Raw genomic sequence first — 25,573 nt, forward strand, 5'->3', positions numbered from 1 at the left:
TTTAATAGTCCTAAATGGACAGGCCTAGAATCTTGCGTCCTCGCCGATGTTTGGGGGAAAAGCACTTTATTATATTCATATTTTCAACTTTTCAAGGACGTCAAAATGCTTTAAGCTGCTGTCAAAATACACGTGTAGTGTATTTTACGTCACGGGGGCTGGGCATGCATTTGCCACGCTTGCAGCATCTGTTTGTCAGACTCTGTAAGAATTTTGCAAGAATCAAGTTCAGTGTATCACTTTCCCCCTGCTTTCTTATCAAGCGGCTGTAAGATTCTGGGCTTACCGGCTTAGCGGCATTTTTTTTTATGAACCACAGCCGGCAGCACAGTCGCAAGCCATTTGCGCGCGCGTCTCGTAACGTTAAATCCCTTTGAGAGTTTGGAACGGTTGCGAGAGGTTGGAGAGAGTCGGCAAACTGAAAATTAATATATAAATTAGTTTTAAAATGTCTTTAACTAGAGCTTTAACCGTTCGTTTCGCTTCCCAAATACAAGTAAGTTAACTTTAATTTTTTTTGTATAATTTGTTTAGGCCTAGTTCGAAATTCCATGAAATTTCGGTAAGCCTTTGTCGTATCGGCTTTTCCGAAATCCGAATGTGTTTTTTTTCGCGACCTAGATCAGATCTTTACTACGCGGATAGTCCTTGAATGAAATGTATTAGAAACCTGTTTAATTAAATTTGACTATTGTAATTATCTTCTATCAATTAGAGTAGTAAATTTGTTTTATTCAAATGACAAATTAGGTAGGCCAAAAATGGCCTTAAGCCTAAAATTTTAATATATTTTTATAGAACATAAGTACAGGTACATTTGACCTGTAATAAGTCTATGAAGGTTATGCAAAAGGAAAACCCGATACTTATAACAATTTAAATAAGTTTAATTCTATGTTAACACTGCCGTTTTATTTTTTTAACACTACAATTAAATATAAATTACATCCTAATTTTAACATGATAAAATTTTTATATATAGAAAATTATGGTTTCACAATTTCTTTTGATTTTTTACTTCAGTAGAGTTAACTTAAACGTAATTTCGGCAAATAAAATTTCAAAGCATGTTGAAATAATTTCGGTATTTTGTAACAAGTTCCATATAATTTGTAGCCAGAAGCTTAGAATAGGCCTAATTAGCTATAACTCCAATGATACATACGTCTGGTAAATAACCCAAGGTCAAATTTCAAATATGATCAAAAACGGAATAGGCCTATACTATTTTATTTTGTTCTAGCGAATTTTGAAAAAGTTTCCTTTGGGGTTTGGTTTTTATTTTTTCTTTTTATGCATAGGCGTACTTGACTACACCTACATGTATATACTTTTGATACAGCTTATATTGCACATTATATACCATACGAAAGACCATTAGTCATTGCTCTCATAAGCATAATTTAATTAGATCTAGGCAAAGCATAGTTTGAACCCACACTACTAGACAATTAATACAAATGTATCAAGCTAAGCCACCTGCATTTAATTGCAATTAAACTAATTAATTTGTGTCTTTCTATAGAAAACCTGCCCTGTTTTAACTGTTAGCACCAGGAACAAATCTGATACGTCAGCTGTAAGTACTTTATTTTTTATAATATTTTTGCAAAAGTTCAAATATTTTATTTCAATCAAAAACGCTCGCTTATTTAGTCTTTGAGTGCCTTGGTTTGCTCATAAATTTGCACTTACTAATACTGATAATGTAAAATAATAAACCCGCAGTTTTTCAATTGGAATTTTATTTTAAGTGGCAAACTAAGACACTCAATTCTTTTTAATCAAATAAAAATAGAAAGTTATAGTTTTTCGAAATATTTCATTTTTATTATCATCACGTGGTATACAGTATATTTCTTATTAATTTATGGAACAGTGTATCGGAAAAATATGATTAAAAAGTGTATCACTAGGTTTTTATTTTATCGAAAGACGGATTTAAACATTATATCAGCTATTTTTTTTTTTTTCACGTGTAGGCGGATGTATATCGTATGTTTTAAGTTGTGTTACTGTAGGATTAGTCGAGCTGATAATATTCATTTTATTATCATCAAAGAGTCTGGGGTGGGTTTTACGCTCTCTCAACTTTTGCAATTGATAAGGGTCCCAAATTATCCTATAGTTTAGATTGTGTATGTGTTACAGTGTAGATATATATTTAATCCCTTTAATCGGATATTTATAGAACATCGCGGTAATTAAGCGCGGAGTATTATGCAAAGAAAATTGGGGTTAGTATTGAATTTTTTGTTAAAGATATGTTCGGATAACGTAACATTATAATAAGAAGTGATATCTAGTTTATTAGGGAGAAGGTATAAGATGCCTAAGTATTCGCGCCTCGCCGTAGTCCCAGTCCCCCTTTCAAAATACAAGGGGGGACGTAAAAGGAGACCGCCGGGCTATTTCGCTACACTCTCCTCAGTCGGAAAATATGACTGTAATTTTCGTCATTCGCGTCGTCCTGACGTGAGTTTTCAAGAACCATTGAGATGCTGCGGTTGTAATTTAGAGGCTGCGGGGATTAACTCCGGACCTACTATACGTTTGGACTGGAGATAAAGCTAGTTCTAAATGTGGGGCGAATTTATACCTTCTCCCTAATAAACTAGATATAACTTCTTGATTATACCTTAAAAGAACGGCCTTTTTTTGTGAATATAAAGGAAAAATATTAACAAAAGGAAATTATCTCTTATTACAAAATAATTAGTCTTAAAAATAATCAAGGACTACTGCGCCATCCGCCATTAGTTTAGTGGCGTCTGCTAACCCGAACCTACCTTACTCTTACCTCTCTCAGCCTGTAAGAATTCAACCAATCCCGTAAGAGTAAGAGGTTCGGGCTAGCAGACGCCACTAAACCAATGGCGGATGGCGCAGTTACCAGTAGTCCTTGATTATTTTTAAAACTAATTAAATGCTAATTATATTGTAATAAGGGATCATTTATTTTCTTTTAATATATTTCCTTTTATATTTAGAAAAAGTCCGTTCTTATGTTACCTGAACTTTTCCTTTAATAATGAGAAGATGTAAAACTGTGTCGATAGCTCTTTAATGATTATGTTAAGAGTTGTTTAATTTTAATTATGTACTTAATTGTCAGCTTAAATGGTTTAGAAACTTGGATAGCATAGAAGAACTATTTATTTTTTTTCAGGATTTAAAATCTGTTTTGGCTCAAAAAGTTGTTGAGCATCAAAAAAATGTTAAGTCTTTCCGGGAAGTTTATGGCAGTAAAGTCATCGGAGAAGTTAATGTTGACCAGGTAAGTTTTATAGTTTTTATTCAACAGAGGGTTTTTGTCGCGTTATTTTATTGGCTAACTAAAAAGGGGCTCGACTCAAGTGATCTTAGTCACTTAAAAGTTCGAAAGAAAGAAGGAAAAAAAAAATGAAATTTATTTATAGAATAGCTATAGGAACTCTTGAAAATGTTTTTATCTGTATATAGTTTTCAAGTTTGGGGACTTCACTTTTCTTTGTTGGCATTTTGCCCGTCTCTATCTGGTTAGGGGAAAGAATTCGCGAACCTATCAAGAACCCATTTAGTAATTGAGAACGTTCAAAGATAAAAATTGAGTTGTTGTAGTGCCGTGATCTCAAGGTCACCCCTCCCCCTCTATCGCCTCAAGCATCGCCATAATATTGTCTAGTGCAAAGTATGAGCTTGTGGAAATTTAAAGGGATGTACAATGTGTTATGCAGGGGCGTGGCCTATTTAAAGCTTATTTTCCATCAAATGGAGGCTATAGAGCTCTACTGGGCATTCGTGAATTTCACCGACGCTTAACATTGATCAATCACTACTTTAGGATATAGTTACGGAACATTTTACGTCAAACTATAGTTCGTGACATCCCTCCCCCCTCACGTAACGCGTCGTTGTTCATCTCATATAGAATACTGTTCGTACGTTCTCAGAAACTATATGGGTTCTGGTGCGTATTGATAAGACGGCTTTAAGAAGTTATTATTAACTTGCAATGGGCTTGTTGCTCCGTATTGAATAATAAAGGTCAAACTGGGGGGCAAGATAAATGGGTTTGCGTATGTTGATACGTTTTTAGTGAATGAAGTTGTTTAATTTAATAAAATTTGTAAAACGATGTTCAGGAAAACTGATCGTTTGATTGCTATAATTTCTAGTAGATTTTTAACTCGGTTAAATATAATTTTAATATAAGACACGCTATTGGACGTACAACTCGGTACTTTTTTGCTGATTCGACGCGTTATTTATTGGTTTAGATTTATGGAGGTATGCGTGGCATTAAGGGGCTGGTAACGGAAACATCGTATTTAGATCCCGAAGAGGGTATTCGTTTCCGAAATCTTACCATTCCCGAATGCAGGCAATTATTGCCCAAGGGACCCGGTGGCAAAGAACCTCTACCCGAAGGATTGTTTTGGTTACTTTTAACCGGAGAGGTTCCCACCGCGGATCAGGTCAAATACGTCTCGCAGGAATGGGCTAAACACGCTGACCTTCCATCTCACGTTGTAACCATGTTGAACAATTTCCCTTCGAACTTGCATCCCATGTCTCAATTTAGCGCCGCCGTAACTGCTTGTAATACCGAAAGCAAGTTTGCGAAAGCCTATTCCGATGGCGCTAAGAAAGCCGCTTATTGGGAGGTGAATTGAAACTTAATTAATGGAAATGCAAAACGCGCGATGCAAATACTTAATTTTTCGTCTGTAAATCCAGCATACTTTCGATGACGCTATGCACCTAATCGCTAAGTTACCCACCATCGCAGCTACTATTTATCGCAATTTATACCGCGATGGTAGCAGTATCGGAGCTATTGATAGCAACAAGGATTGGTCCGCTAATTTCACCACCATGTTGGGTTATGATAACCCCCAATTTACCGAACTCATGAGGCTCTACCTCACCATTCATAGGTACTTTTCGAATGCGAAATGATTTATCGTAAATGATCAAATCCTGATTATTAAATTGTTCAAAAAAAAAAAAAAATAATGTAGTGATCACGAAGGAGGCAACGTCAGTGCTCATACAGTTCATTTAGTTGGCAGCGCCCTTAGCGACCCTTATCTATCATTCGCAGCTGGTTTGAATGGTTTGGCCGGACCTCTTCATGGTCTCGCTAACCAAGAAGTCTTAGTTTGGTTGTCTAAGATTCAAAAGGAATTGGGAGGAGATACTTCCGAAGCTAAGTTGAAGGACTTTGTCTGGAAAACTTTGAAGTCTGGACAGGTGATTTAATTGCATTTTAAGACAGTTCTTTGAGGAACTTCTTTAATTGCCTTCTCTGGAGGTTCTTTCGCACACGTTGTACTTAAAAGGTAGTTGTTTATTTATTTCTAGGTTGTGCCCGGATACGGACACGCAGTATTAAGGAAGACTGATCCTCGTTACACAGCGCAGCGAGAGTTTTGTTTAGAACATTTACCAAATGATCCTCTTTTCAAACTCGTTTCCACGATATACAATGTTGTTCCACCCATACTTTTAGAGTTGGGAAAAGTCAAGAACCCATGGCCCAATGTTGACGCTCATAGTGGAGTCATTCTCTATGTAAGTTTTTATTAGTTTACAAATATTAGGCCTACTAAGACTAGTTTCGTAGTTCTTGAGGTTAGTTTTGAAATAGTGCCGAGTCACTAAGCCTAGTTTTTGAAGTTCTTTGTCACTAAGCCTAGTTTTCGAAGTTCGTTTAAAAAGTGCTTTGTCACTAAGCCTAGTTTTTGAAGATAGTGTAGAAAAGTGCTTAGTCACTAAGCCTAGTTTTTGAGGATAGTGTAGAAAAATGCTTAGTCACTAAGCCTAGTTTTTGAAGATAGTGTAAGAAAAGTGCTTAGTCACTAAGCCTAGTTTTCGAAGATAGTGTAGAAAAGTGCTTAGTCACTAAGCCTAGTTTTCGAAGATAGTGTAAGAAAAGTGCTTAGTCACTAAGCCTAGTTTTCGAAGATAGTGTAAGAAAAGTGCTTAGTCACTAAGCCTAGTTTTTGAGGATAGTGTAGAAAAATGCTTAGTCACTAAGCCTAGTTTTCGAAGATAGTGTAAGAAAAGTGCTTAGTCACTAAGCCTAGTTTTAAAATATATGTATGAAAATCTTTTCAGCACTACGGCATGAAAGAAATGTCATATTACACTGTACTTTTTGGAGTCTCAAGAGCCTTGGGTGTTATGGCTTCCTTAGTTTGGGATCGAGCTCTTGGTCTCCCAATTGAAAGACCAAAATCGATGACCACCGAGGGTTTGCAGAAACTTGTTGGAGCGAGATAAACAAATTTTAACAAAAAAAAACAAAAAAAAAACCAAAACCAAACCCAATCACATAAACAAAAAAAATAACGTAAACACACACACACCAACACACTAAAAAAAAAGGATGGCGCTTTGATTTAGGGGAAAAAAATTTAAAAAAAAAAAAACAAATAACTCGCCATACCAAAAATCTTAAGGTTTAGTTAGAAGTCTTTTCTAATTTGCAAAAAAACTTTTTGTTTTAAAAAAACAATCCCAAAAGACACTCCCAGCCAACATTTATCATTATTTCATCCATCTTAACTGTTTAACGGAGATCTAGACCCTAGAATTTAATTTAACAAAGACAAAGATATGTTTAGTATAATAGCAATACTTGAGTGTACAAAAAACAAAAAAAAAGGTCAAGATGTACAAAATTTGTTTGTTTTTTCCTTTTCTAGCCGTGATACGTAAGTAATTAAAAGTATTCAGGTACATTGGTAGTTAAAACAAAACATCTATTTGAATTAATTCGACTGGATTTAAAGGTGTGTGTGTATGTTAGTTGTTTTAGAAGCTAGAGTGCGACAAAAAAAATCTTTCCGAGACGAATCTGTTTTGTTTTCGTTCTCGCTTTATTCTAGGACAAAGAACAGGGATCTGACAAAAAAAAAAAAACATATTTAGGGTACTTTTTCTTTTTTTTTTCATAATTTGTAGGGTGACTGTCTTTCATGAATGGTTAAACTTAATTTAATGAAAATCATGTGTCCTGACAATTCTTGACTCAATTTATTCTCAAGTTTCTTAGCTTTATTAATCGCCAGCCATTATACCCTAAAATGCCTTTCAATTGTCGTCTGCTTAATTAACTTCGTAGTATTCTGATTAATTTCGTTGTTAGAGTGATTTATTTAGCAGACTACGCAGGACAGGCATTTTAGGGTGGAATTTAATAAAGTACGTGATTTAGATCGAACTTTAATTATAGTTTATTAATTTGCAACTAATTTATTTAATTATTTCTTATTTAATAATTAAATAATTAATTAATTATTAATTGGCGTTTGATTTTGATCGGATTATTCCAGGACCAAAAATATCAGACAATCATGTAAAAAAAAATTTATTTGTTGTGGTAAAATATGTGAGTATAAATCTTTCAAATAAATTTTAGGCTAAATGAGATTTTTTCCCCAGTTTTTTTAAGTTAGGATTTTTATTAAAGCAAATTTTTTGAATCTTCTTATTTTTGGGAGTATTCGGGATGAGCCTATGCAAAGTACTCCTACTAAAATGCTTTCAGGAACAAAGGGATCATAGCCGTGGCCTAATCGATCCGCGTTCACGGACGTCGTTGAGCGCGCGATCGAGTTGGCTGTGGTTAATGCCCAGGCCATCTTTATAAATGCAAATAATACTTGTTTTTTAACTAAATTATCAAGAGCTAAAGTTTCTTCGTAGCCCTAGACGTGTTTTTGTAAAGCTAAAGCTAAATTGTAGCCCTAGCAGAGTTTCGTAGAACCATAGCCCACTCGATCACGCGCTTAACGACGTAAGCTGCTCGCTAACTAAAACCAATTTTTCGCCCTAGCGGATTTTTCAAGAGCTAAAGCGGATTTAATAGAGAATAGAGTAATATCGGTTACGGGGAGGGTGACATTAAACTCCGCCCATTCGCCATTTTGGAGGCAGAATTTAACATGAGCTCTATAGCCACCAGAAGGTGACTCCATCTGTTGGCTTGTTAATTTCATTGGCTGAAAAACCATTGACGTCTCACCCCCCTCAGCAAATATTACTCTCAGTTTACCTTAAGATTAGTTATATTAAACTAATTTTAAAAATAAATTAACAAAAACACGTACACAACAATTTTATGGAAATGAAATTTATTTATTCTTTGAAATGGCATATTTGGGTTTTAATATGAATTCAATCAACAATAACACAAACGCGATATTAATCAAAAGGATTTTTGGTTTCCTTCATAAATGTATACAGCTCTATCTTTTAAAACTTTTACACAATTTGTTTTTTTTTTAATCTACCAGTCATGAGTTAAGTGTGAAATTTATTAATTATATCCTATTTTGTTGCTTTAGCTGCTCCATTTGCCCAAAATTTCTGTATCTCTAAAGATAAAGTATTCCTGAAAGAATAAAAAGATCGTTATTACGAAGTTCTAGGCCTAGAACACGAACATGATCTCGTACTTTTTCTCCTATCTCTACTTTGGTACCACCATACTCCGGCAAAAGTACTTTATCTCCTTCTTTAACTGCTGGTGGTATGAGATCTCCTTTCTGTAATAATTTAGTTAGTTATAATAGTTTAAATTAGCGTTAGTTAAATTTAAATTAAAAAAAAAAATACGCACTTCAGTTCGAGCTCCTGGTCCCACAGCTACAACAGTTGCACTTTGAACTTTGTTTGTAGCTTTTTCAGGAAGCATAATACCACCTTTGGTTTTAGTTTCTGGAACAAATCTTTCAACCAGAATTCGATCCAAAAGTGGGATTAAACGTTTACCAATGTTTCCTGCCTTAAATTAATAAATTTAATTTAATTAACGAACATAATTTGATGTTCAAATCAAAGCATAGGTGAACTATGAATGACCCCCGCCCTGACCCTAAATTTTCAACTAATGTCTTAATACAAAGCAAGATATTATGATTTGTATAATATCTTACAGACTTTAAATTATGTTTAATAAGTATTTAAATGGGTAAATTAAGTTTAAACATACCATTTTAATTAGTTTTGTGCGAGGTTGGTACTGTTTTCGATAAGAGCAGGGACTTCAATGGAAGGAATACACGGCTGCACAGCGTGTAGTCTATGGTCGGGGGAGGCGAAAGGATACATGCGCAAAGCGGCTCCCTAACCACGTGGAGTTGGGAGAATTTGTGAATGAACTCGAAATAATTACGATTTTAAATGTAATTAAACTATAAAAACTATTGTTCTGAACTAGAAAACACAATTTACATCTAAAGTAACCAAAATAATGTGAATTTATTAGATAACATAACCTTATAAATATGCAAATCGGGTTCTTTTCGAACTTTATAGTACATTCTAGAACATCTCGGCCCTGTAACTAGCTTACTTTAAAGTTTGTGCTTATAAATATGATAATATTATATTTGTAAATGTAAAGATTACTTTGCGAGATAGATTTAAGTCTAGAAAATAATAAAATTACAGATTTATATGCAAATGCTTCGTAATTTCTGCATTTAATTGTGATATTTTAAAGTAAGCTCGTTTAGGGCCGCGGATTATGTAATATTCCACGCGAGTTAAGCCATGCTCCCCCGCTGTGTGCCGGCGCCGCGGCTGCCGCTCTCTTTCATTTCTGTAAGAAGCCAACGTGGGAACAGTCAGCGACTATAGAAGGCCTGTCTTTTAATTTGGCTTTATCGCGTTCCAAATCGTTTTAAATATCTCAAAAACCAATTAATTAACAACAAAAGATTTATATTTTGTAATCCCAATCGCGGAGATTAAAGAAATAAATTAAAAGTAAGTAAATATTCCTATTTTTACGCTAAGCCTAACGATGTTTTCTGGCCCCAAGGGCAAGGACTGGGAGGATGGGTCAAAGTTCAATGAGTTCGATTTATTCTAATTTGTTTTCTAGGATGTATCGTCTACCGAAATTATTACAAAGCACGGTTTCCCGTCAATTAAGTTCCTCATTACGTAGACATTATGCTAAAGATATAAAATTTGGACCTGAAGTTAGGGCTTTAATGCTACAGGGTGTGGATATTTTAGCTGATGCAGTTGCTGTTACAATGGGACCAAAAGTGCGTTTAATTTACTTTTAATTACCTTTTATTTATTTAAATTAAGTATCAGCTAAGCCTAATCACACTTAAATAATTTCATAGGGTAGAAATGTTATCTTAGAGCAATCATGGGGTTCCCCAAAAATTACAAAGGACGGAGTTACGGTAGCTAAAGGAATTGAACTTAAAGACAAATTTCAAAATATTGGAGCAAAATTAGTTCAAGATGTAGCTAACAACACTAATGAAGAAGCCGGAGACGGTACCACGACTGCCACAGTTTTAGCCAGAGCTATAGCGAAGGAAGGATTTGAAAAAATCAGCAAAGGAGCTAATCCTATTGAAATTAGGAAAGGTGTCATGATGGCTGTTGAGAAGACTGTTGATCACCTAAAATCATTATCAAAACCAGTCACTACTCCTGAAGAAATAGCTCAGGTTGCCACAATATCCGCTAATGGAGATAAAGAAATTGGTGGACTTATTTCTGATGCCATGAAGAAAGTTGGAAGAGATGGAGTCATTACTGTCAAGGTAAAATTATTATATATTACAGTGTCCATACAAACCTGCCAGGATAACTCAGGGAAATAAATATTTCAAAAAACACAGGGTAAACTCAGGGAAATAAATAGTTTAAAAAAACACGGAAAACTCGGGGTTTTTAAGAATTTTTAGTAAAATTCAGGGGAATCAGGGAATTTGTGAGGTTTCAGTAAGTTTGCTCTGAAGGGTTGCTTCAACTATAAAATACCATTCCCATTGTTATTACTATATATATGGGAAAAACCTGGAAAACTAACGGAAATATATGGGGAAAAACCTGGAAAACTCAGGGAAATGTATGGGAAAAAACTCAGGAAAATGTATGAGAAAAACCTGGAAAACTAAGGGAAATGTATGGGGAAAAACCTGGAAAACTCATGGAAATGTATGGGAAAAAACCTGGAAAACTCATGGAAATGTATGGGAAAAAACCTGGAAAACTAAGGGGAATATATGGGGAAAAACGGGAAAACTCAGGGGAATATATGGGGAAAAACGGGAAAACTCAGGGGAATATATGGGGAAAAACCTGGAAAACTCAGGGGAATGTATGGGGAAAAAACTGGAAAACTCAGGGGAATATATGGGGAAAAAAACTGGGAAAACTCAGGGAAATGTATGGGGAAAAACCTGGGAAATGTAGGGGAAAAAACCTGGGAAATGTAGGGGAAAAAACCTGGGAAATGTAGGGGAAAAAACCTGGGAAATGTAGGGGAAAAAACCTGGAAAACTCTGGGAAATGTAGGGAAAAACTGGGGGAAATGTATGGGAAAAATCTGGAAAACTAAGGGAAATGTAGGGGAAAAAACCTGGGAAATGTAGGGAAAAACTGGGGGAAATGTATGGGAAAAACCTGGAAAACTAAGGGAAATGTATGGGAGAAACCTGGAAATGTATGGGGAAAAACCTGGAAAATATTGTTTCTAACAGTTTTAAAAAAATTTCATATAACATTAATTTTTAGGATGGCAAAACACTATTAGATGAACTTGAGGTTATTGAAGGCATGAAATTTGATCGTGGTTACATTTCTCCATACTTCATTAACACTGCCAAAGGTATTATAGATTATAATTAAATTAATTTAAAAAGTTGCCTAGCTTATTTAATCTGCGATATTTAATTAAAAAGGAGCCAAAGTTGAATATCAAGACGCCTTAATTTTATTCAGTGAAAAAAAGATCTCAAACGTACAGAGTATAATTCCAGCTTTAGAATTAGCCAATTCTCACAGAAAACCTTTAGTAATTGTTGCTGAAGACGTAGATGGTGAAGCTTTAAGTACATTAGTTCTAAATAGGTAAATTAAATTGTTGTTTTATTAATTTTAAGTTTGTTAATTTAAGTTTAAGTTTGTTAATTTAAGTTTTTAATTAATTTTTGATAAATTAAGATTGAAAGTTGGACTTCAAGTTGTCGCTGTTAAAGCTCCTGGTTTTGGTGACAACCGTAAAAGTACTTTAAATGATATGGCCATTGCAACTGGAGGAATTGTGTTTGGAGATGAAGCCAATCTAGTTAAATTAGAAGATATCCAGTTAAGTGACTTTGGACATGCCGGAGAAGTGACTGTAACAAAAGACGATACTCTTCTATTGAAAGTAAGTTGACATTGTGTAATTTTTTTAATGATTTAAAGGGAGGGTGAAGTAGAAAATCAAGTGATTTTTTATCGATTTTTCTACTAATTATAAGACCAGTCTGCATAGTGAAACATTCAGGAAATACAGATTCCGAATGATTTTAAAATTCAAATTAGGTTCAGATTTTAAGGATAATTTTAAAAAAGGACCTCCGACCAATCGCGTAACGCCCTGCCTTTTTATTAACAAAATTCTCGTGGCACGCTCCATGTCTCGCGCCATGATTATCACGTCGCGCGCGAATTTTATCAAATCTCGTGATAAATTTCATTCAACACGTAACATGCCACGAGAATTTTGTTAACAAAAAGGTAGGACGTTACGCGATTGGCCGGAGGACCTTCTTTAAAGTTATCCTTAAAATCTGAACCTAATTTGAATTTTAAAATCATTCGGAAGTATTTCCTGAATGTTTCACTATGCAGACTGGTCTTATAATTAGTAGAAAAATCGATAAAAAATCACTTGATTTTCTACTTCACCCTCCCTTTAATTGTTTAATTTATAATTCTCTCTCTCTCTCGCAGGGTAAAGGTCAAAAAGAACACATTGACCGCAGAGTTGAACAAATTAAAGACGAAATTGAGTTGACCAATTCGGAATATGAGAAAGAAAAGTTAAGCGAGAGATTGGCTCGATTGGCCAGTGGTGTAGCTCTATTAAAAGTTGGGGGATCAAGTGAAGTTGAAGTTAATGAGAAAAAAGATAGAGTTAATGACGCCCTTAATGCAACGAGAGCCGCTGTTGAAGAAGGAATTGTTGCTGGAGGTGGAACCGCTCTTATTAGATGTTTACCCGCCCTTGATTCTCTAAAACCATCGAATGAAGATCAAAAAACCGGTATGAGACTTGGAAAGATTTCAATTTGGATTTTGTAGACGTTGAAGTTAATTATAATTAAACTGGTTTTATTTTTATTTATTTTTTGTTTTTCAAAAGGTATCGATATTATCAGAAAGGCCTTGAAAATGCCATGCATGCAAATTGCCACAAATGCCGGAGTTGATGCCGCTGTTGTAGTACAAAAAGTCATTGATGGCAAGGATGATGAGGGATATGATGCTATGAACAACAAATACGTTAAAATGATTGAAACCGGAATCATAGATCCTACTAAAGTAAATAAAAGCTTTTATTTATATTTAAAAGAAAAGATCCGGTAACATAACTGAAAGAAGGGCGTTTTTCTAAATACATAAGGAAAAATATTTTTAAAAAAAGAAATGATCTCTTCATACAAAATAATTAACATTTAATTAGTCTTAAAAAAACGAGGACTAGTGCGCCGCCATTATTTTAGTGACGTCTGCTAGCTACCCCTAAAGTGATTGGTTGAATTTTCATAGGATGAGGGAGGTAAGGGCCAGGGTGGGAAATAAGGATTTTTTTTAAACTGGACACTGGGCCAGCGACCTCTCTGGCCTGGAATAAATAAACTGGTCCATGACCACTAACCAGGACGCGTCGTCTGCTAAATTGAAGAAGTGGATAATTAAAATATATTAGCTAATGTCTGGACTCTGGAAACCCTCGAATTTTCTTAGTGGTCCTGTGGACCATTGACCCCCCCTCCGATTTAATTTTTAAACTGGTCCAGGCAATTTTTAAACTGGTCATTTGCCCTGTGCCACCGCCTTATTTCCCACGCTGGTAAGGGCATAGCCCACTCGATCACGCACTTACGTGTTTCGATTTAGCAGACGCCACTAAAGCAATGGCGGATGGCGCTGTAGTTTTTGAGACTAATTAAATGCTAATTATTTTTTAATAAGATATCATTTAATATTTAATTCCTTTTATATTTAGAAAAAGGCTGGTCTTTTAATGTATAATGTTATGTCACCCGAACTTTTCTGTAACAAACCATAATTTTTTTCTCTTTGAATTTTAATTTTAATTTTTGATTCTTTTAATTTAGGTTGTAAGAACCGCGCTTTTAGACGCATCCGGCGTTGCTTCCTTATTAACGACAGCTGAATGTGTTGTAGTAGAATTACCCCAAGAAGAGAAAGCTCCCGGAATGGGAGGCATGGGTGGTATGGGCGGAATGGGAGGTATGGGTGGAATGGGAATGTAAAAATGACCAACCATCCATGTCTTCTAAAAGTACGATGATTGATCATAGTTCCGTAAATTTAGTCAGCCCAAATGAAATATTATTTTTGTTTTCATTTCATTTCATTTCCCATGGCTGATAAACATAAACGCAAACGCAGAATTTGAATTTTCCACCAATTCATATTCCATTATATAATTGAATAAAATAAAATACTATCGTGTTACTGTTTTTTTATATATAAATTTCACTCCCGCCCAGTCATTTTTTTTTTCGTGTTTTCATTTAGTTCTTTTTGTTTTTGGAAATTGTACGTAAATGTAATTCATTTTTTTCACCCATAGGAAGTATAATCATTAATTAATTAATTACCAAATTAATTTAATTTATGTAATTAATTTTGATTGCTACTTCTTAATAAAACTAGGTATAATAAATTTAAAATAGTTAATTAATTATAATTTTGTGTCTAATTATTTAATTTTAGTAATTAATTAAGGCAATAAATAAACTTTTAAAATAATAATTTTATTTATTTTCAACAACTATTTAATAATTTAAAATCATTTTTTTTAATTTTCAAACGGAGAATTTGCTGCTAAGAACTTTGAGGTATAAACTTCGGAGATTGAAAAGATTGAGGCCCATAACGAACTTGAGCTCTAGTTAAGAAAGCTTTAACCATTTGTCTGACAACTTCATCAAAAAAGACACTGGATAACTGTGAGTGTAACCTCGAACGAAATTCAAAAGAAACCTAAATTTGATTTTGATGTGAATTTCAATTTAATTAATTAATTAATTAATAGTAAGTAATTAATGATTTAAGTTTTAAACCTTAAAATCCAAGGTACAAGTTTTAGGGTTATTTTTTAATCCAGGTGAAAATCGCCAGTTAGTTTCAAGATGGTTAAATAGCTTACCATCAGTACACACAGCCTATTTTTAATATTTTAACGTTAATACCCTTCGTAGGTTTTAATTTTTTTTTTTGTTAATTTTCAATCTTACTTTAACTAAATGTGGTTTGGCAAGAGTAACGATTGAAGTGTAGCTTTCAGTTAAAGGCGGAAAACCAATAACTATATCTGCTTTCAAATAACCAGGCCTCCGAGCAGTTACAATTGATTTTTTGCACCATGGAAGAAAAGCTTGATACTGATCAACGTCAGCCACTACTTCGTAAAACTGATCCATTGAATAGCTGTATTTGTATTTATAGGCAAATTAGTAAGGTTGAATTATTAAAAGATAGTTTAAACGCTAACCCACCCCAAGATTCTCCTTTCAGAATATTCCTTTTTCTTTGAAGCGATTGGATTGAAATTTATGAAAGTTCTTGCGCAAAACATTTGATTACCATAGCTAAGCCTTGAACTACAGCTTTCAAACTTACAATTAACGTTTTTTATTAAAGAACCAAATGTTAACTTCTTTAAGGATGGATTACGTAGCATTATGACGCATTTTTGCATAATTATAGCTGAAAAATCGGTTTAAAAGTGGAAATATGTCCTCTAAAAATCTAAATCGACATTGCTAGCTTTACCAGCCAGGGTTAAAGACAGAAAAAGCGAATGTGCCAACCATGGATAAAGAATGCCTGTGAGGAAATGTGTTTCCCTCCTCTTTGTTTTCACTCTACAGGATAGGCAACTCCCTATCTCGGACGACAGCTTATTCTGTATATACTTTGTTACAACTTCGATTGGCAGCACGCGCAAACCTAGGTTTCTATGTAACGTAGCTTTATACGTTCTGTCAAGAGACAAAAAACTACTCCAAATTGCAACAACCCATGTTTGAAAGTGCATTATCACACCGTTGACGTGTCAAACTTTCAAGTGAAATTTCCCTTGATGAAATTTTATTGTAGTGACAACGAAAGAACCCATAAAATTGCCATAAATGTAGTTTTGTCTCTCCATTTTGCTACTCCATTGTGACAAGAAATAATTCCGTGGAGTAGTTTTACTGGAGTAAACACAGAAACTTCATTAAATTGCCTTAAATGCATTTGTGACTCATAAAATACTGCTCTATGTCGGCATAGCCGCTCAACGCTTCATGGGCGAATAGACACTGGCATAGCGCACTCACGCACGCAATATCATGCGCTACATTGTTGAGTGCGTGATTGAGTGCGCCGTCAGAATTAAGTCGTCGTCTGCTCAAGGACAGTTGGAGCCTGGTTTCACGACTGGGCGTAACGCTGGATAAAATAATCCGGATTTGGTAATTTATTAAGGTTTTTACCATAATTTTTGATCGTTTTTGAAGTGGAAATGTTTGTCTATTAATTTCAATTTAAAATAGTCAATGAAACTCTGTGCAAATCAAGCTAAACTGTGGGTTCGTAAATTGCGTCAACATCGTTAGGCTTAGTGTGGCGAAGGGGCCAAGCCTTTGATTCGTAAATTGCGTCAACGAGGTTAGGCTTAGTGTGGCAAAGGCCTAGCCTTTAGTAAGTACTACTATGTTTCAAGTTTTCAACTTTAAAATCTTAAATTTTTCAAAATCAAGATACAAGGTTATTAATCAAGCCGTGTAAACGTAGGGAAATTGTCTAGTCAATATTGGATGTTGCGGTATTGGTGAACTTTGGCTTTAATGATCGCTTTAATTTTGGCCTCCGTTTTGGCAAATGTAAGGTTAGTTTCTCTAAGCTAGGTGTAAACTTTCTTTTCTACGATTTTTAAGGGAAAACGTTCAGATTCACCTTTCAGATAAATAGTTTGCGGCTCAAATGGGTGAACCCCTGTTTTCTCCTTTATTTGTCAAAAGTTGTTGATAGATTAAGAATGCAATTTTTAAATTGTGGAAATTTATTGTAAACTGACCCTTCTTTTAAGTTAGCTTAATTAATTTATTCGAAAGTTATTGTGAGATATTGCTGTGTCATTTTAAGCCACTTAGATGGCCGGAAATGTTTTAACTCCTGTTGAAAATGCCACAGTTAGAGGATTTTTGAAAAATCAATCTGAATAGTTTTAATTAACTTAAGTTATTGCTAATTGAGCCTTCAAGTGAACCGTTTGCACCGAAGCATTTGATTTTCGCAACAAGTTGGGTAGTTTAGTACTTTACCTTGGAATTTGTTAGCGAGTTTGATTGACTTTGTTTGTTAAATAAGACCTTTGAAGGAAACTTAAACCTTAGTTGATATTTTGGTACCAAACTATGGAGGCAATTCTTAAACTTTTTAAGCGAGTTATCACTGCTTTTCGATCCAGGTTTGATGGCGCCGATTAATAATCGTTGGTGTAAATATGGGTGTCCGGCCCGTTTGTTTTCACCGTAACAAGTTGTTTTGCCCTATCGAAATGGCGTTTTTGAAAGAATTTAGAAGTTTAGTTTGGGAATTTAGATTTGATTGGAGTTTTTAGCAAGTTCTAAGGACTTTTAGCTTTGGTCGCTTATGATAAAATGGCACTGTTTTCACGAGTAACATTTATTTCATACTTAGTCTAAATATTTGAAATTAATCTTATTAAATTTTTGAATCTTAGTTAAACTTTCTAGTTAATTGTACCGTTCGTGGTCCCACTATTCAATCTTTTTAGTCGGTTTAAAAGTAATTCAAAATGATTATTTATGCCCTTAATTGTTAAATATTTCAAGATTGACCCTAAACCGTGTTTTTACCGATATGATATTTATTTTTCTAATTACGTTAAATGATTTATTTGAACGTGAAATTAATGTTATTCTAAAAATACCTGTGCCATTTAAGATGATGATAATTTTAAATTGTATTTGATTGTTTGAATTGAACAGATTTTATTTTATTTTAGCTATCATCTGTTTCCAAGGGAGCAATTTATGTTGGATTCTAGAATGAATATCTATTATTTGACAAAATAGCATGCAATATTAATCAGGCCAATGATCCCATTACAATTCTATTCTTAATTCAGGTCTACACTTTGATTTTACGCGTTTAAAGGGAATCTCACTAGAAAAAGTATTTGGAAAGCGCGTGAATCATTAGTGCGTAGCAATTATGCAATTATTAGGGTACTTAGTTTATTATTTATTATTCTATTTATTTTTAGAAGGGAAAGCGCTTGTGTCCTTTTCATTTTAGGGATATTTTTTGCGCCAGGATATAAATAAAATGCTCAATTATGGAATAGGTGAACATTGGTCCTAGCCCTCCCTTTTAAGAATAATGAACGTGATCAGGATTTTAAGGGTGAGATTCCCTTTGCGGTATTTAGTTATCTAGTTTATGGTTTTAACTATAAATATTTTTAGAGGAAAAGCGTTTGGCAACTCGTTGAGGGAGTTTTGTAGGATCTAAATAAATTTCTGATTTATGTTTAAGGTTGCTTATACGCTTTGTCCTTTAAAAGTAAACACGATTTTAAGCGGGTTTAAGGCAAGGCTTAGCTTTTTATGGTATTATTTTACTTCCCCATTCTAAGGCATTTAGTTTAATGTTACGCATCTGCTATTTATGTCAAATAATAGTCATTTATTTTATGCCTGAACATTTTACGTTACATCATGCAAGAATATTCAAGTGGATGTTCATATTAAGGTATTTAATTTCAAGTTATTCGTGTGCGTTTTTCCAAATAATGAGTCGAATTTTTCTTGTGCAGGAAGAAGTGGACGACAGCGAGTGGACTCTCATTGGAAATCCCATGCTGTGGACGACAGCGAGTGGACTCTCATTGGAAATCCCATGCTATGGACGTCTGCGAGTGGACTCTCATTGGAAATCCCATGCTAAGGACGAAGTTTCCTGGTTTTGGGGGCTCTACAGCGGGCCTTAGTTTAAATTTAATAATTCCCGAGTCAAACAGGGACTTGTTAAATTTAAATTGGGCTCGCAAGGCTTACTTTGGGGGTGGTAGCTTAAGTTTAAAATTTAAGTTTCGATATTGGGGAAGGAACAAAAATAGTCGAAAAACACTTAGGGTAGTTTTTTTGACCTTTTTGTGCATATTTTTATGATTTTTTTTATTAATTTTTTATAAAATTTCAATTTCTTTGTATAAAAAAATATTCTTTGTATAAAAAATAATTTTTTTAATGCTTTTATTTTCTTTTTATTAAGTAAAAAGCTTAAAAAAAGGGGTCAAAAATATCCCCCTAAGTCCAGAGGTAAAAAAACTGAAACCAAGTCTAGTATATTAAAAATTCAAGAAAAGAAAGAACGAGGTTTAAAGCAAAATTTATTCAATGAAAAACAAAAAAACCAAAGTGTTTACAAAAATTTCGAACAAAAAAATATTAAAGAGGTTGGTAACTTAAAGTTTGAACGCAAAAAAATAATAAGTAGTTACAAATAAAATTCGCAAGCAAAAAAATTAAGTAAAATGGTTACATGAAAAATTTTCAAGTAAAAAAGATATATTTTGTGTCTTCTAGCTTCGATGATTTCCTCCTTATCTTCAAGTCACCGCTGAGAGAAAGAGCAAGTCCAGAAGACATCATGTAACGTAAATCCAACGAAGCATGTCATCAGGAATGATAAATAGCAAGTCCAGAACAGCTTCGTGTTGCGTCAATCGGAACAAAGGATGTCATCTGGAAGGATACGTCTCGGAATGACTAGCGACAGAAAAACCCAAGAAAATCATCCACATCTATAAATTAAAACATATCAATAACACATTTTAAACTGTTGCCTACTAACAAATTAATATCATAGATTTAGATTTAAGAAAAGCGTGTCCTTAATGAAAAAAACTGGCTACCAAATTTATAAACCGAGACGAACTAATTGCCACCCTAAATTAGAGAAAGACTACCGTGATTAAATCAATACTCTGGCTAACTAATTATTTACCAAAATTGCCTAGAACATTATTTAAGAAGAACGGCAATTTATTTTAAATTAAATTATGTAACTTAATAATGAAAATAATTTAAAACATCCCCTAAACTAATTTTAGAAAAATCTGCTAGACTACTAAACTACTGCTAAAAACTAGAACCGATAGATAAAAACTCTAGTTGAAATTGGACAAGCAATGATCTCTGCGGGACTTGATTTTCGAAAATCTTGCTTTATCTTTAAATTTATTAATAATAGCCCCTAAACTAAATTTAGGAAAACCCGCTATTTATCTATTTTAAAACTATTCCCACTGATAGGCCCCGTAAATAACTAGAGTTTAAATGTGACAAGGCTTAATTAGGCTTAGGGCAACGGTCCTCGTGTTCGGCGGGACTTTATTTCCGAAAATCTGTCGCGATATCTTTAAATTAATTAATAATAGCCCCTAAATTAATTTTAGTTGAACCCGCTATTTATCTATTTTAAAACTATTCCCACAGATAGACCCCGTAATTAACTAGAGTTTAAATGTGATTAGGCTTAGGGCAACGGTCCTCGTGTTCGGCGGGACTTGATTTTCGAAAATCTGTCGCTTTAGCTCTAAATTAATAATATCCCCTAAACTAATTTTAGTTAAACCCGCTATTTATCTATTTTAAAACTATTCCCGCAGATAGGCCCCGTAAATAACTAGAGTTTAAATGTGACAAGGCTTAATTAGGCTTAGGGCAACGGTCCTCATGTTCGGCGGGACTTGATTTTCGAAAATCTGTCGCTTTAGCTCTAAATTAATAATAGCCCTAAACTAATTTTAGTTATACCCGCTATTTATCTATTTTAAAACTATTCCCACAGATAAACCCCGTGATTAACTAGAGTTTAAATGTGATTAGGCTTAATGCAACGGTCCTCGTGTTCGGCAGGACTTTATTTCCGAAAATCTGTCGCGATATATCTAAATTAACTACGTACCCCGTTTAATATCTTTAAATTATAGGCCATAAACTAATTATTAAGGGATTCTCTCTTGTCCAACATCTCGTTGTAAAATTTTATTTATGGTACTTGATTTTTAATAAATAAATAAAATTCACTAACATTTAACACTAACTAATTAATTTAAAAACTTGAAATAAAATAAAAAATGAGTTTGGATTATTGGAAAGGTTAGGCTTACGGACTGTTAAAGCACCACGAGGCGAAGCAATGGCCGCCAATTAAGTTGAAGAGCGTCGAATTCAGCTTGCTTCCTTGGCAAAAACGATCAGGGAAATGGCGGATCTATCAAGCATCGACCTCAAAAGCCAGGATCACGATCATCATCAGCTGAGCGGGAGAGGTTTTTCCAAGCGACCTTCTTCGACGGCTTCCAAGAATGAATGAGCCGGCCCACCTTTGCCTGCAACTTACAACGAAGTAAATTTCCTCCGTCTGGGGGCGCTAAAAGCTCCTATGCGCGGACTCGGGTGCGCCATACCCCGGGCACGAAATCCAAATAGCTGAACACTGCTAGGCCTATATGAATGAACGCTAGGCCTATATGAATGAACGCTAGACCTAACTGAATGGATAATCATTACCTTTTACCATTAACATGTCGTGACGTCACAAGTCAATTACGTCGGTGACGTCGTAGGTGACGTTACCGGATATGACGTCATGTCACGTGACCGTATATGACGTCATGCCACGTCACCGGATATGACGTCATGCCACGTCACCGGATATGACGTCATGCCACCCCCTGCTGGGACCCCCTGCTGTTTCCATACTGTTACCCCCTGCTGTTACCCCCTGCTGGGACCCCCTGCTGTTACCCCCTGCTGGGACCCCCTGCTGTTACCCCCTGCTGGGATCCCCTGCTGTGACCCCCTGCTGGGACCCCCTGATGTTACCCCCTGCTGGGACCCCCTGCTGTTACCCCCTGCTGGGATCCCCTGCTGTGACCCCCTGCTGGGACCCCCTGATGTTACCCCCTGCTGGGACCCCCTGCTGTTTCCATACTGTTACCCCCTGCTGTGACCCCCTGCTGTTACCCCCTGCTGGGACCCCCTGCTGTTTCCATACTATTGCCCCCTGCTGTGACCCCCTGCTGTTTCCATACTGTTACCCCCTGCTGTTACCCCCTGCTGGGACCCCCTGCTGTTACCCCCTGCTGGGATCCCCTGCTGTGACCCCCTGCTGGGACCCCCTGATGTTACCCCCTGCTGGGACCCCCTGCTGTTACCCCCTGCTGTTACCCCCTGCTGGGATCCCCTGCTGTGACCCCCTGCTGGGACCCCCTGATGTTACCCCCTGCTGGGACCCCCTGCTGTTTCCATACTGTTACCCCCTGCTGTGACCCCCTGCTGTTACCCCCTGCTGGGACCCCCTGCTGTTTCCATACTATTGCCCCCTGCTGTGACCCCCTGCTGTTTCCATACTGTTACCCCCTGCTGTTACCCCCTGCTGGGACCCCCTGCTGTTTCCATACTGTTACCCCCTGCTGGGACCCCCTGCTGTGACCTCCTGCTGTTACCCCCTGCTGTTACCCCCTGCTGGGACCCCCTGCTGTTACCTCCTGCTGTTAACCCCTGCTGTTACCCCCTGCTGGGACCCCCTGCTGTGACGTCACAGCAGGGGGTAACAGCAGGAGGTCACAGCAGGGGGTCCCAGCAGGGGGTAACAGCAGGGGGTCCCAGCAGGGGGTAACAGCAGGGGGTCACAGCAGGGGGTAACAGCAGGAGGTCACAGCAGGGGGTCCCAGCAGGGGGTAACAGTATGGAAACAGCAGGGGGTCCCAGCAGGGGGTAACAGTATGGAAACAGCAGGGGGTCCCAGCAGGGGGTAATAGTATGGAAACAGCAGGGGGTAATAGTATGGAAACAGCAGGGGGTCCCAGCAGGGGGTCACAGCAGGGGGTAACAGTATGGAAACAGCAGGGGGTCCCAGCAGGGGGTAACATCAGGGGGTCCCAGCAGGGGGTCACAGCAGGGGATCCCAGCAGGGGGTAACAGCAGGGGGTCACAGCAGGGGGTAACAGCAGGGGGTCCCAGCAGGGGGTCACAGTATGGAAACAGCAGGGGGTCACAGCAGGGGGTAACAGTATGGAAACAGCAGGGGTCCCAGCAGGGGGTAACATCAGGGGGTCCCAGCAGGGGGTCACAGCAGGGGGTCCCAGCAGGGGGTAACAGCATGGGGTCCCAGCAGGGGGTAACAGTATGGAAACAGCAGGGGGTCCCAGCGGGGGGTAACAGCAGGGGGTCACAGCAGGGGGTAACAGTATGGAAACAGCAGGGGGTCCCAGCAGGGGGTAACAGTATGGAAACAGCAGGGGGTCCCAGCAGGGGGTGGCATGACGTCATATCCGGTGACGTGGCATGACGTCATATCCGGTCACGTGACATGACGTCATATCCGGTAACGTCACCTACGACGTCACCGACGTAATTGACTTGTGACGTCACGACATGTTAATGGTAAAAGGTAATGATTATCCATTCAGTTAGGTCTAGCGTTCATTCATATAGGCCTAGCGTTCATTCATATAGGCCTAGCAGTGTTCAGCTATTTGGATTTCGTGCCCGGGGTATGGCGCACCCGAGTCCGCGCATAGAAGCTTTTAGCGCCCTCAGACGGAGGAAATTTACTTCGTTGTAAGTTGCAGGCAAAGGTGGGCCGGCTCATTCGTTCTTGGAAGCCGTCGAAGAAGGTCGCTTGGAAAAACCTCTCCCGCTCAGCTGATGATGATCGTGATCCTGGCTTTTGAGGTCGATGCTTGATAGATCCGCCATTTCCCTGATCGTTTTTGCCAAGGAAGCAAGCTGAATTCGACGCTCTTCAACTTAATTGGCGGCCATTGCTTCGCCTCGTGGTGCTTTAACAGTCCGTAAGCCTAACCTTTCCAATAATCCAAACTCATTTTTTATTTTATTTCAAGTTTTTAAATTAATTAGTTAGTATTAAATGTTAGTGAATTTTATTTATTAAAAATCAAGTACCATAAATAAAATTTTACAACGAGATGTTGGACAAGAGAGAATCCCTTAATAATTAGTTTATGGCCTATAATTTAAAGATATTAAACGGAGAACGTAATTAATTTAGATATATCGCGACAGATTTTCGGAAATAAAGTCCTGCCGAACACGAGGACCGTTGAATTAAGCCTAATCACATTTAAACTCTAGTTAATTACCGGGTCTATCTGTGGGAATAGTTTTAAAATAGATAAATAGCGGGTTTAACTAAAATTAGTTTAGGGCTATTATTAATTTAGAGCTAAAGCGACAGATTTTCGAAAATCAAGTCCCGCCGAACACGAGGACCGTTGCCCTAAGCCTAATCACATTTAAACTCTAGTTAATTACGGGGTCTATCTGTGGGAATAGTTTTAAAATAGATAAATAGCGGGTTCAACTAAAATTAATTTAGGGGCTATTATTAATTAATTTAAAGATATCGCGACAGATTTTCGGAAATAAAGTCCCGCCGAACACGAGGACCGTTGCCCTAAGCCTAATTAAGCCTTGTCACATTTAAACTCTAGTTATTTACGGGGCCTATCAGTGGGAATAGTTTTAAAATAGATAAATAGCGGGTTTTCCTAAATTTAGTTTAGGGGCTATTATTAATAAATTTAAAGATAAAGCAAGATTTTCGAAAATCAAGTCCCGCAGAGATCATTGCTTGTCCAATTTCAACTAGAGTTTTTATCTATCGGTTCTAGTTTTTAGCAGTAGTTTAGTAGTCTAGCAGATTTTTCTAAAATTAGTTTAGGGGATGTTTTAAATTATTTTCATTATTAAGTTACATAATTTAATTTAAAATAAATTGCCGTTCTTCTTAAATAATGTTCTAGGCAATTTTGGTAAATAATTAGTTAGCCAGAGTATTGATTTAATCACGGTAGTCTTTCTCTAATTTAGGGTGGCAATTAGTTCGTCTCGGTTTATAAATTTGGTAGCCAGTTTTTTTTCATTAAGGACACGCTTTTCTTAAATCTAAATCTATGAGATTAATTTGTTAGTAGGCAACAGTTTAAAATGTGTTATTGATATGTTTTAATTTATAGATGTGGATGATTTTCTTGGGTTTTTCTGTCGCTGGTCATTCCGAGACGTATCCTTCCATATGACATCCTTTGTTCCGATTGACGCAACACGAAGCTGTTCTGGACTTGCTATTTATCATTCCTGATGACATGCTTCGTTGGATTTACGTTACATGATGTCTACTGGACTTGCTCTTTCTCTCAGCGGTGACTTGAAGATAAGGAGGAAATCATCGAAGCTAGAAGACACAAAATATATCTTTTTTACTTGAAAATTTTTCATGTAACCATTTTACTTAATTTTTTTGCTTGCGAATTTTATTTGTAACTACTTATTATTTTTTTTGCGTTCAAACTTTAAGTTACCAACCTCTTTAATATTTTTTTGTTCGAAATTTTTGTAAACACTTTGGTTTTTTTGTTTTTCATTGAATAAATTTTGCTTTAAACCTCGTTCTTTCTTTTCTTGAATTT

The 25,573-nt window shown here is 36.4% G+C and overlaps 4 protein-coding genes and 3 long non-coding RNA genes across 7 annotated transcripts; 4 read left to right on the forward strand and 3 right to left on the reverse strand.

Moving 5' to 3' along the window:
• The first annotated feature begins 335 nt into the window (after positions 1-335).
• On the forward strand, positions 336-7,010 carry kdn (citrate synthase). Its single transcript, XM_089858140.1, has 8 exons — positions 336-496; positions 1,526-1,579; positions 3,170-3,277; positions 4,260-4,646; positions 4,720-4,919; positions 5,004-5,235; positions 5,347-5,556; positions 6,103-7,010. The coding sequence occupies exons 1-8, from the start codon at positions 449-451 to the stop codon at positions 6,265-6,267; spliced, it is 1,404 nt and encodes a 467-aa protein (XP_089714266.1). The 5' UTR covers positions 336-448; the 3' UTR covers positions 6,268-7,010.
• A 1,096-nt stretch (positions 7,011-8,106) lies between these two features.
• Positions 8,107-9,134, reverse strand: LOC149709896 (10 kDa heat shock protein, mitochondrial-like). The gene is made up of 4 exons (XM_089858145.1): positions 8,984-9,134; positions 8,612-8,776; positions 8,448-8,537; positions 8,107-8,383 (listed from the first exon to the last, which is right to left on the reverse strand). The coding sequence occupies exons 1-4, from the start codon at positions 8,984-8,986 to the stop codon at positions 8,333-8,335; spliced, it is 309 nt and encodes a 102-aa protein (XP_089714271.1). The 5' UTR covers positions 8,987-9,134; the 3' UTR covers positions 8,107-8,332.
• Positions 9,135-9,573: 439 nt separating this feature from the next.
• On the forward strand, positions 9,574-14,737 carry Hsp60A (Heat shock protein 60A). Its single transcript, XM_089858139.1, has 9 exons — positions 9,574-9,762; positions 9,881-10,049; positions 10,134-10,565; positions 11,542-11,635; positions 11,709-11,877; positions 11,971-12,178; positions 12,748-13,060; positions 13,160-13,338; positions 14,139-14,737. The coding sequence occupies exons 2-9, from the start codon at positions 9,882-9,884 to the stop codon at positions 14,295-14,297; spliced, it is 1,722 nt and encodes a 573-aa protein (XP_089714265.1). The 5' UTR covers positions 9,574-9,762; position 9,881; the 3' UTR covers positions 14,298-14,737.
• A 48-nt stretch (positions 14,738-14,785) lies between these two features.
• Positions 14,786-15,996, reverse strand: LOC149709898 (coenzyme Q-binding protein COQ10 homolog B, mitochondrial). Its single transcript, XM_089858144.1, has 4 exons — positions 15,549-15,996; positions 15,288-15,480; positions 15,114-15,215; positions 14,786-15,033 (listed from the first exon to the last, which is right to left on the reverse strand). Exons 1-4 carry the CDS (start codon positions 15,749-15,751, stop codon positions 14,875-14,877), a joined length of 657 nt encoding a protein of 218 aa, XP_089714270.1. The 5' UTR covers positions 15,752-15,996; the 3' UTR covers positions 14,786-14,874.
• Positions 15,997-16,241: 245 nt separating this feature from the next.
• On the forward strand, positions 16,242-18,056 carry LOC149709899 (uncharacterized). Its single transcript, XR_016376275.1, has 3 exons — positions 16,242-16,511; positions 16,593-16,740; positions 16,834-18,056. It is a non-coding gene; the product is annotated as an uncharacterized LOC149709899 (long non-coding RNA).
• A 1,386-nt stretch (positions 18,057-19,442) lies between these two features.
• On the reverse strand, positions 19,443-21,967 carry LOC149709900 (uncharacterized). Its single transcript, XR_016376276.1, has 2 exons — positions 21,245-21,967; positions 19,443-19,873 (listed from the first exon to the last, which is right to left on the reverse strand). It is a non-coding gene; the product is annotated as an uncharacterized LOC149709900 (long non-coding RNA).
• Positions 21,968-23,323: 1,356 nt separating this feature from the next.
• On the forward strand, positions 23,324-25,552 carry LOC149709901 (uncharacterized). The gene is made up of 2 exons (XR_016376279.1): positions 23,324-23,935; positions 25,121-25,552. It is a non-coding gene; the product is annotated as an uncharacterized LOC149709901 (long non-coding RNA).
• Positions 25,553-25,573: the final 21 nt, after the last annotated feature.

This window comes from Phalangium opilio, unplaced genomic scaffold, assembly GCF_054372755.1.
Source record: "Phalangium opilio isolate 3A_F unplaced genomic scaffold, DU_Popi_V2 ptg000011l_1, whole genome shotgun sequence".
Taxonomy (NCBI): domain Eukaryota; kingdom Metazoa; phylum Arthropoda; class Arachnida; order Opiliones; family Phalangiidae; genus Phalangium; species Phalangium opilio.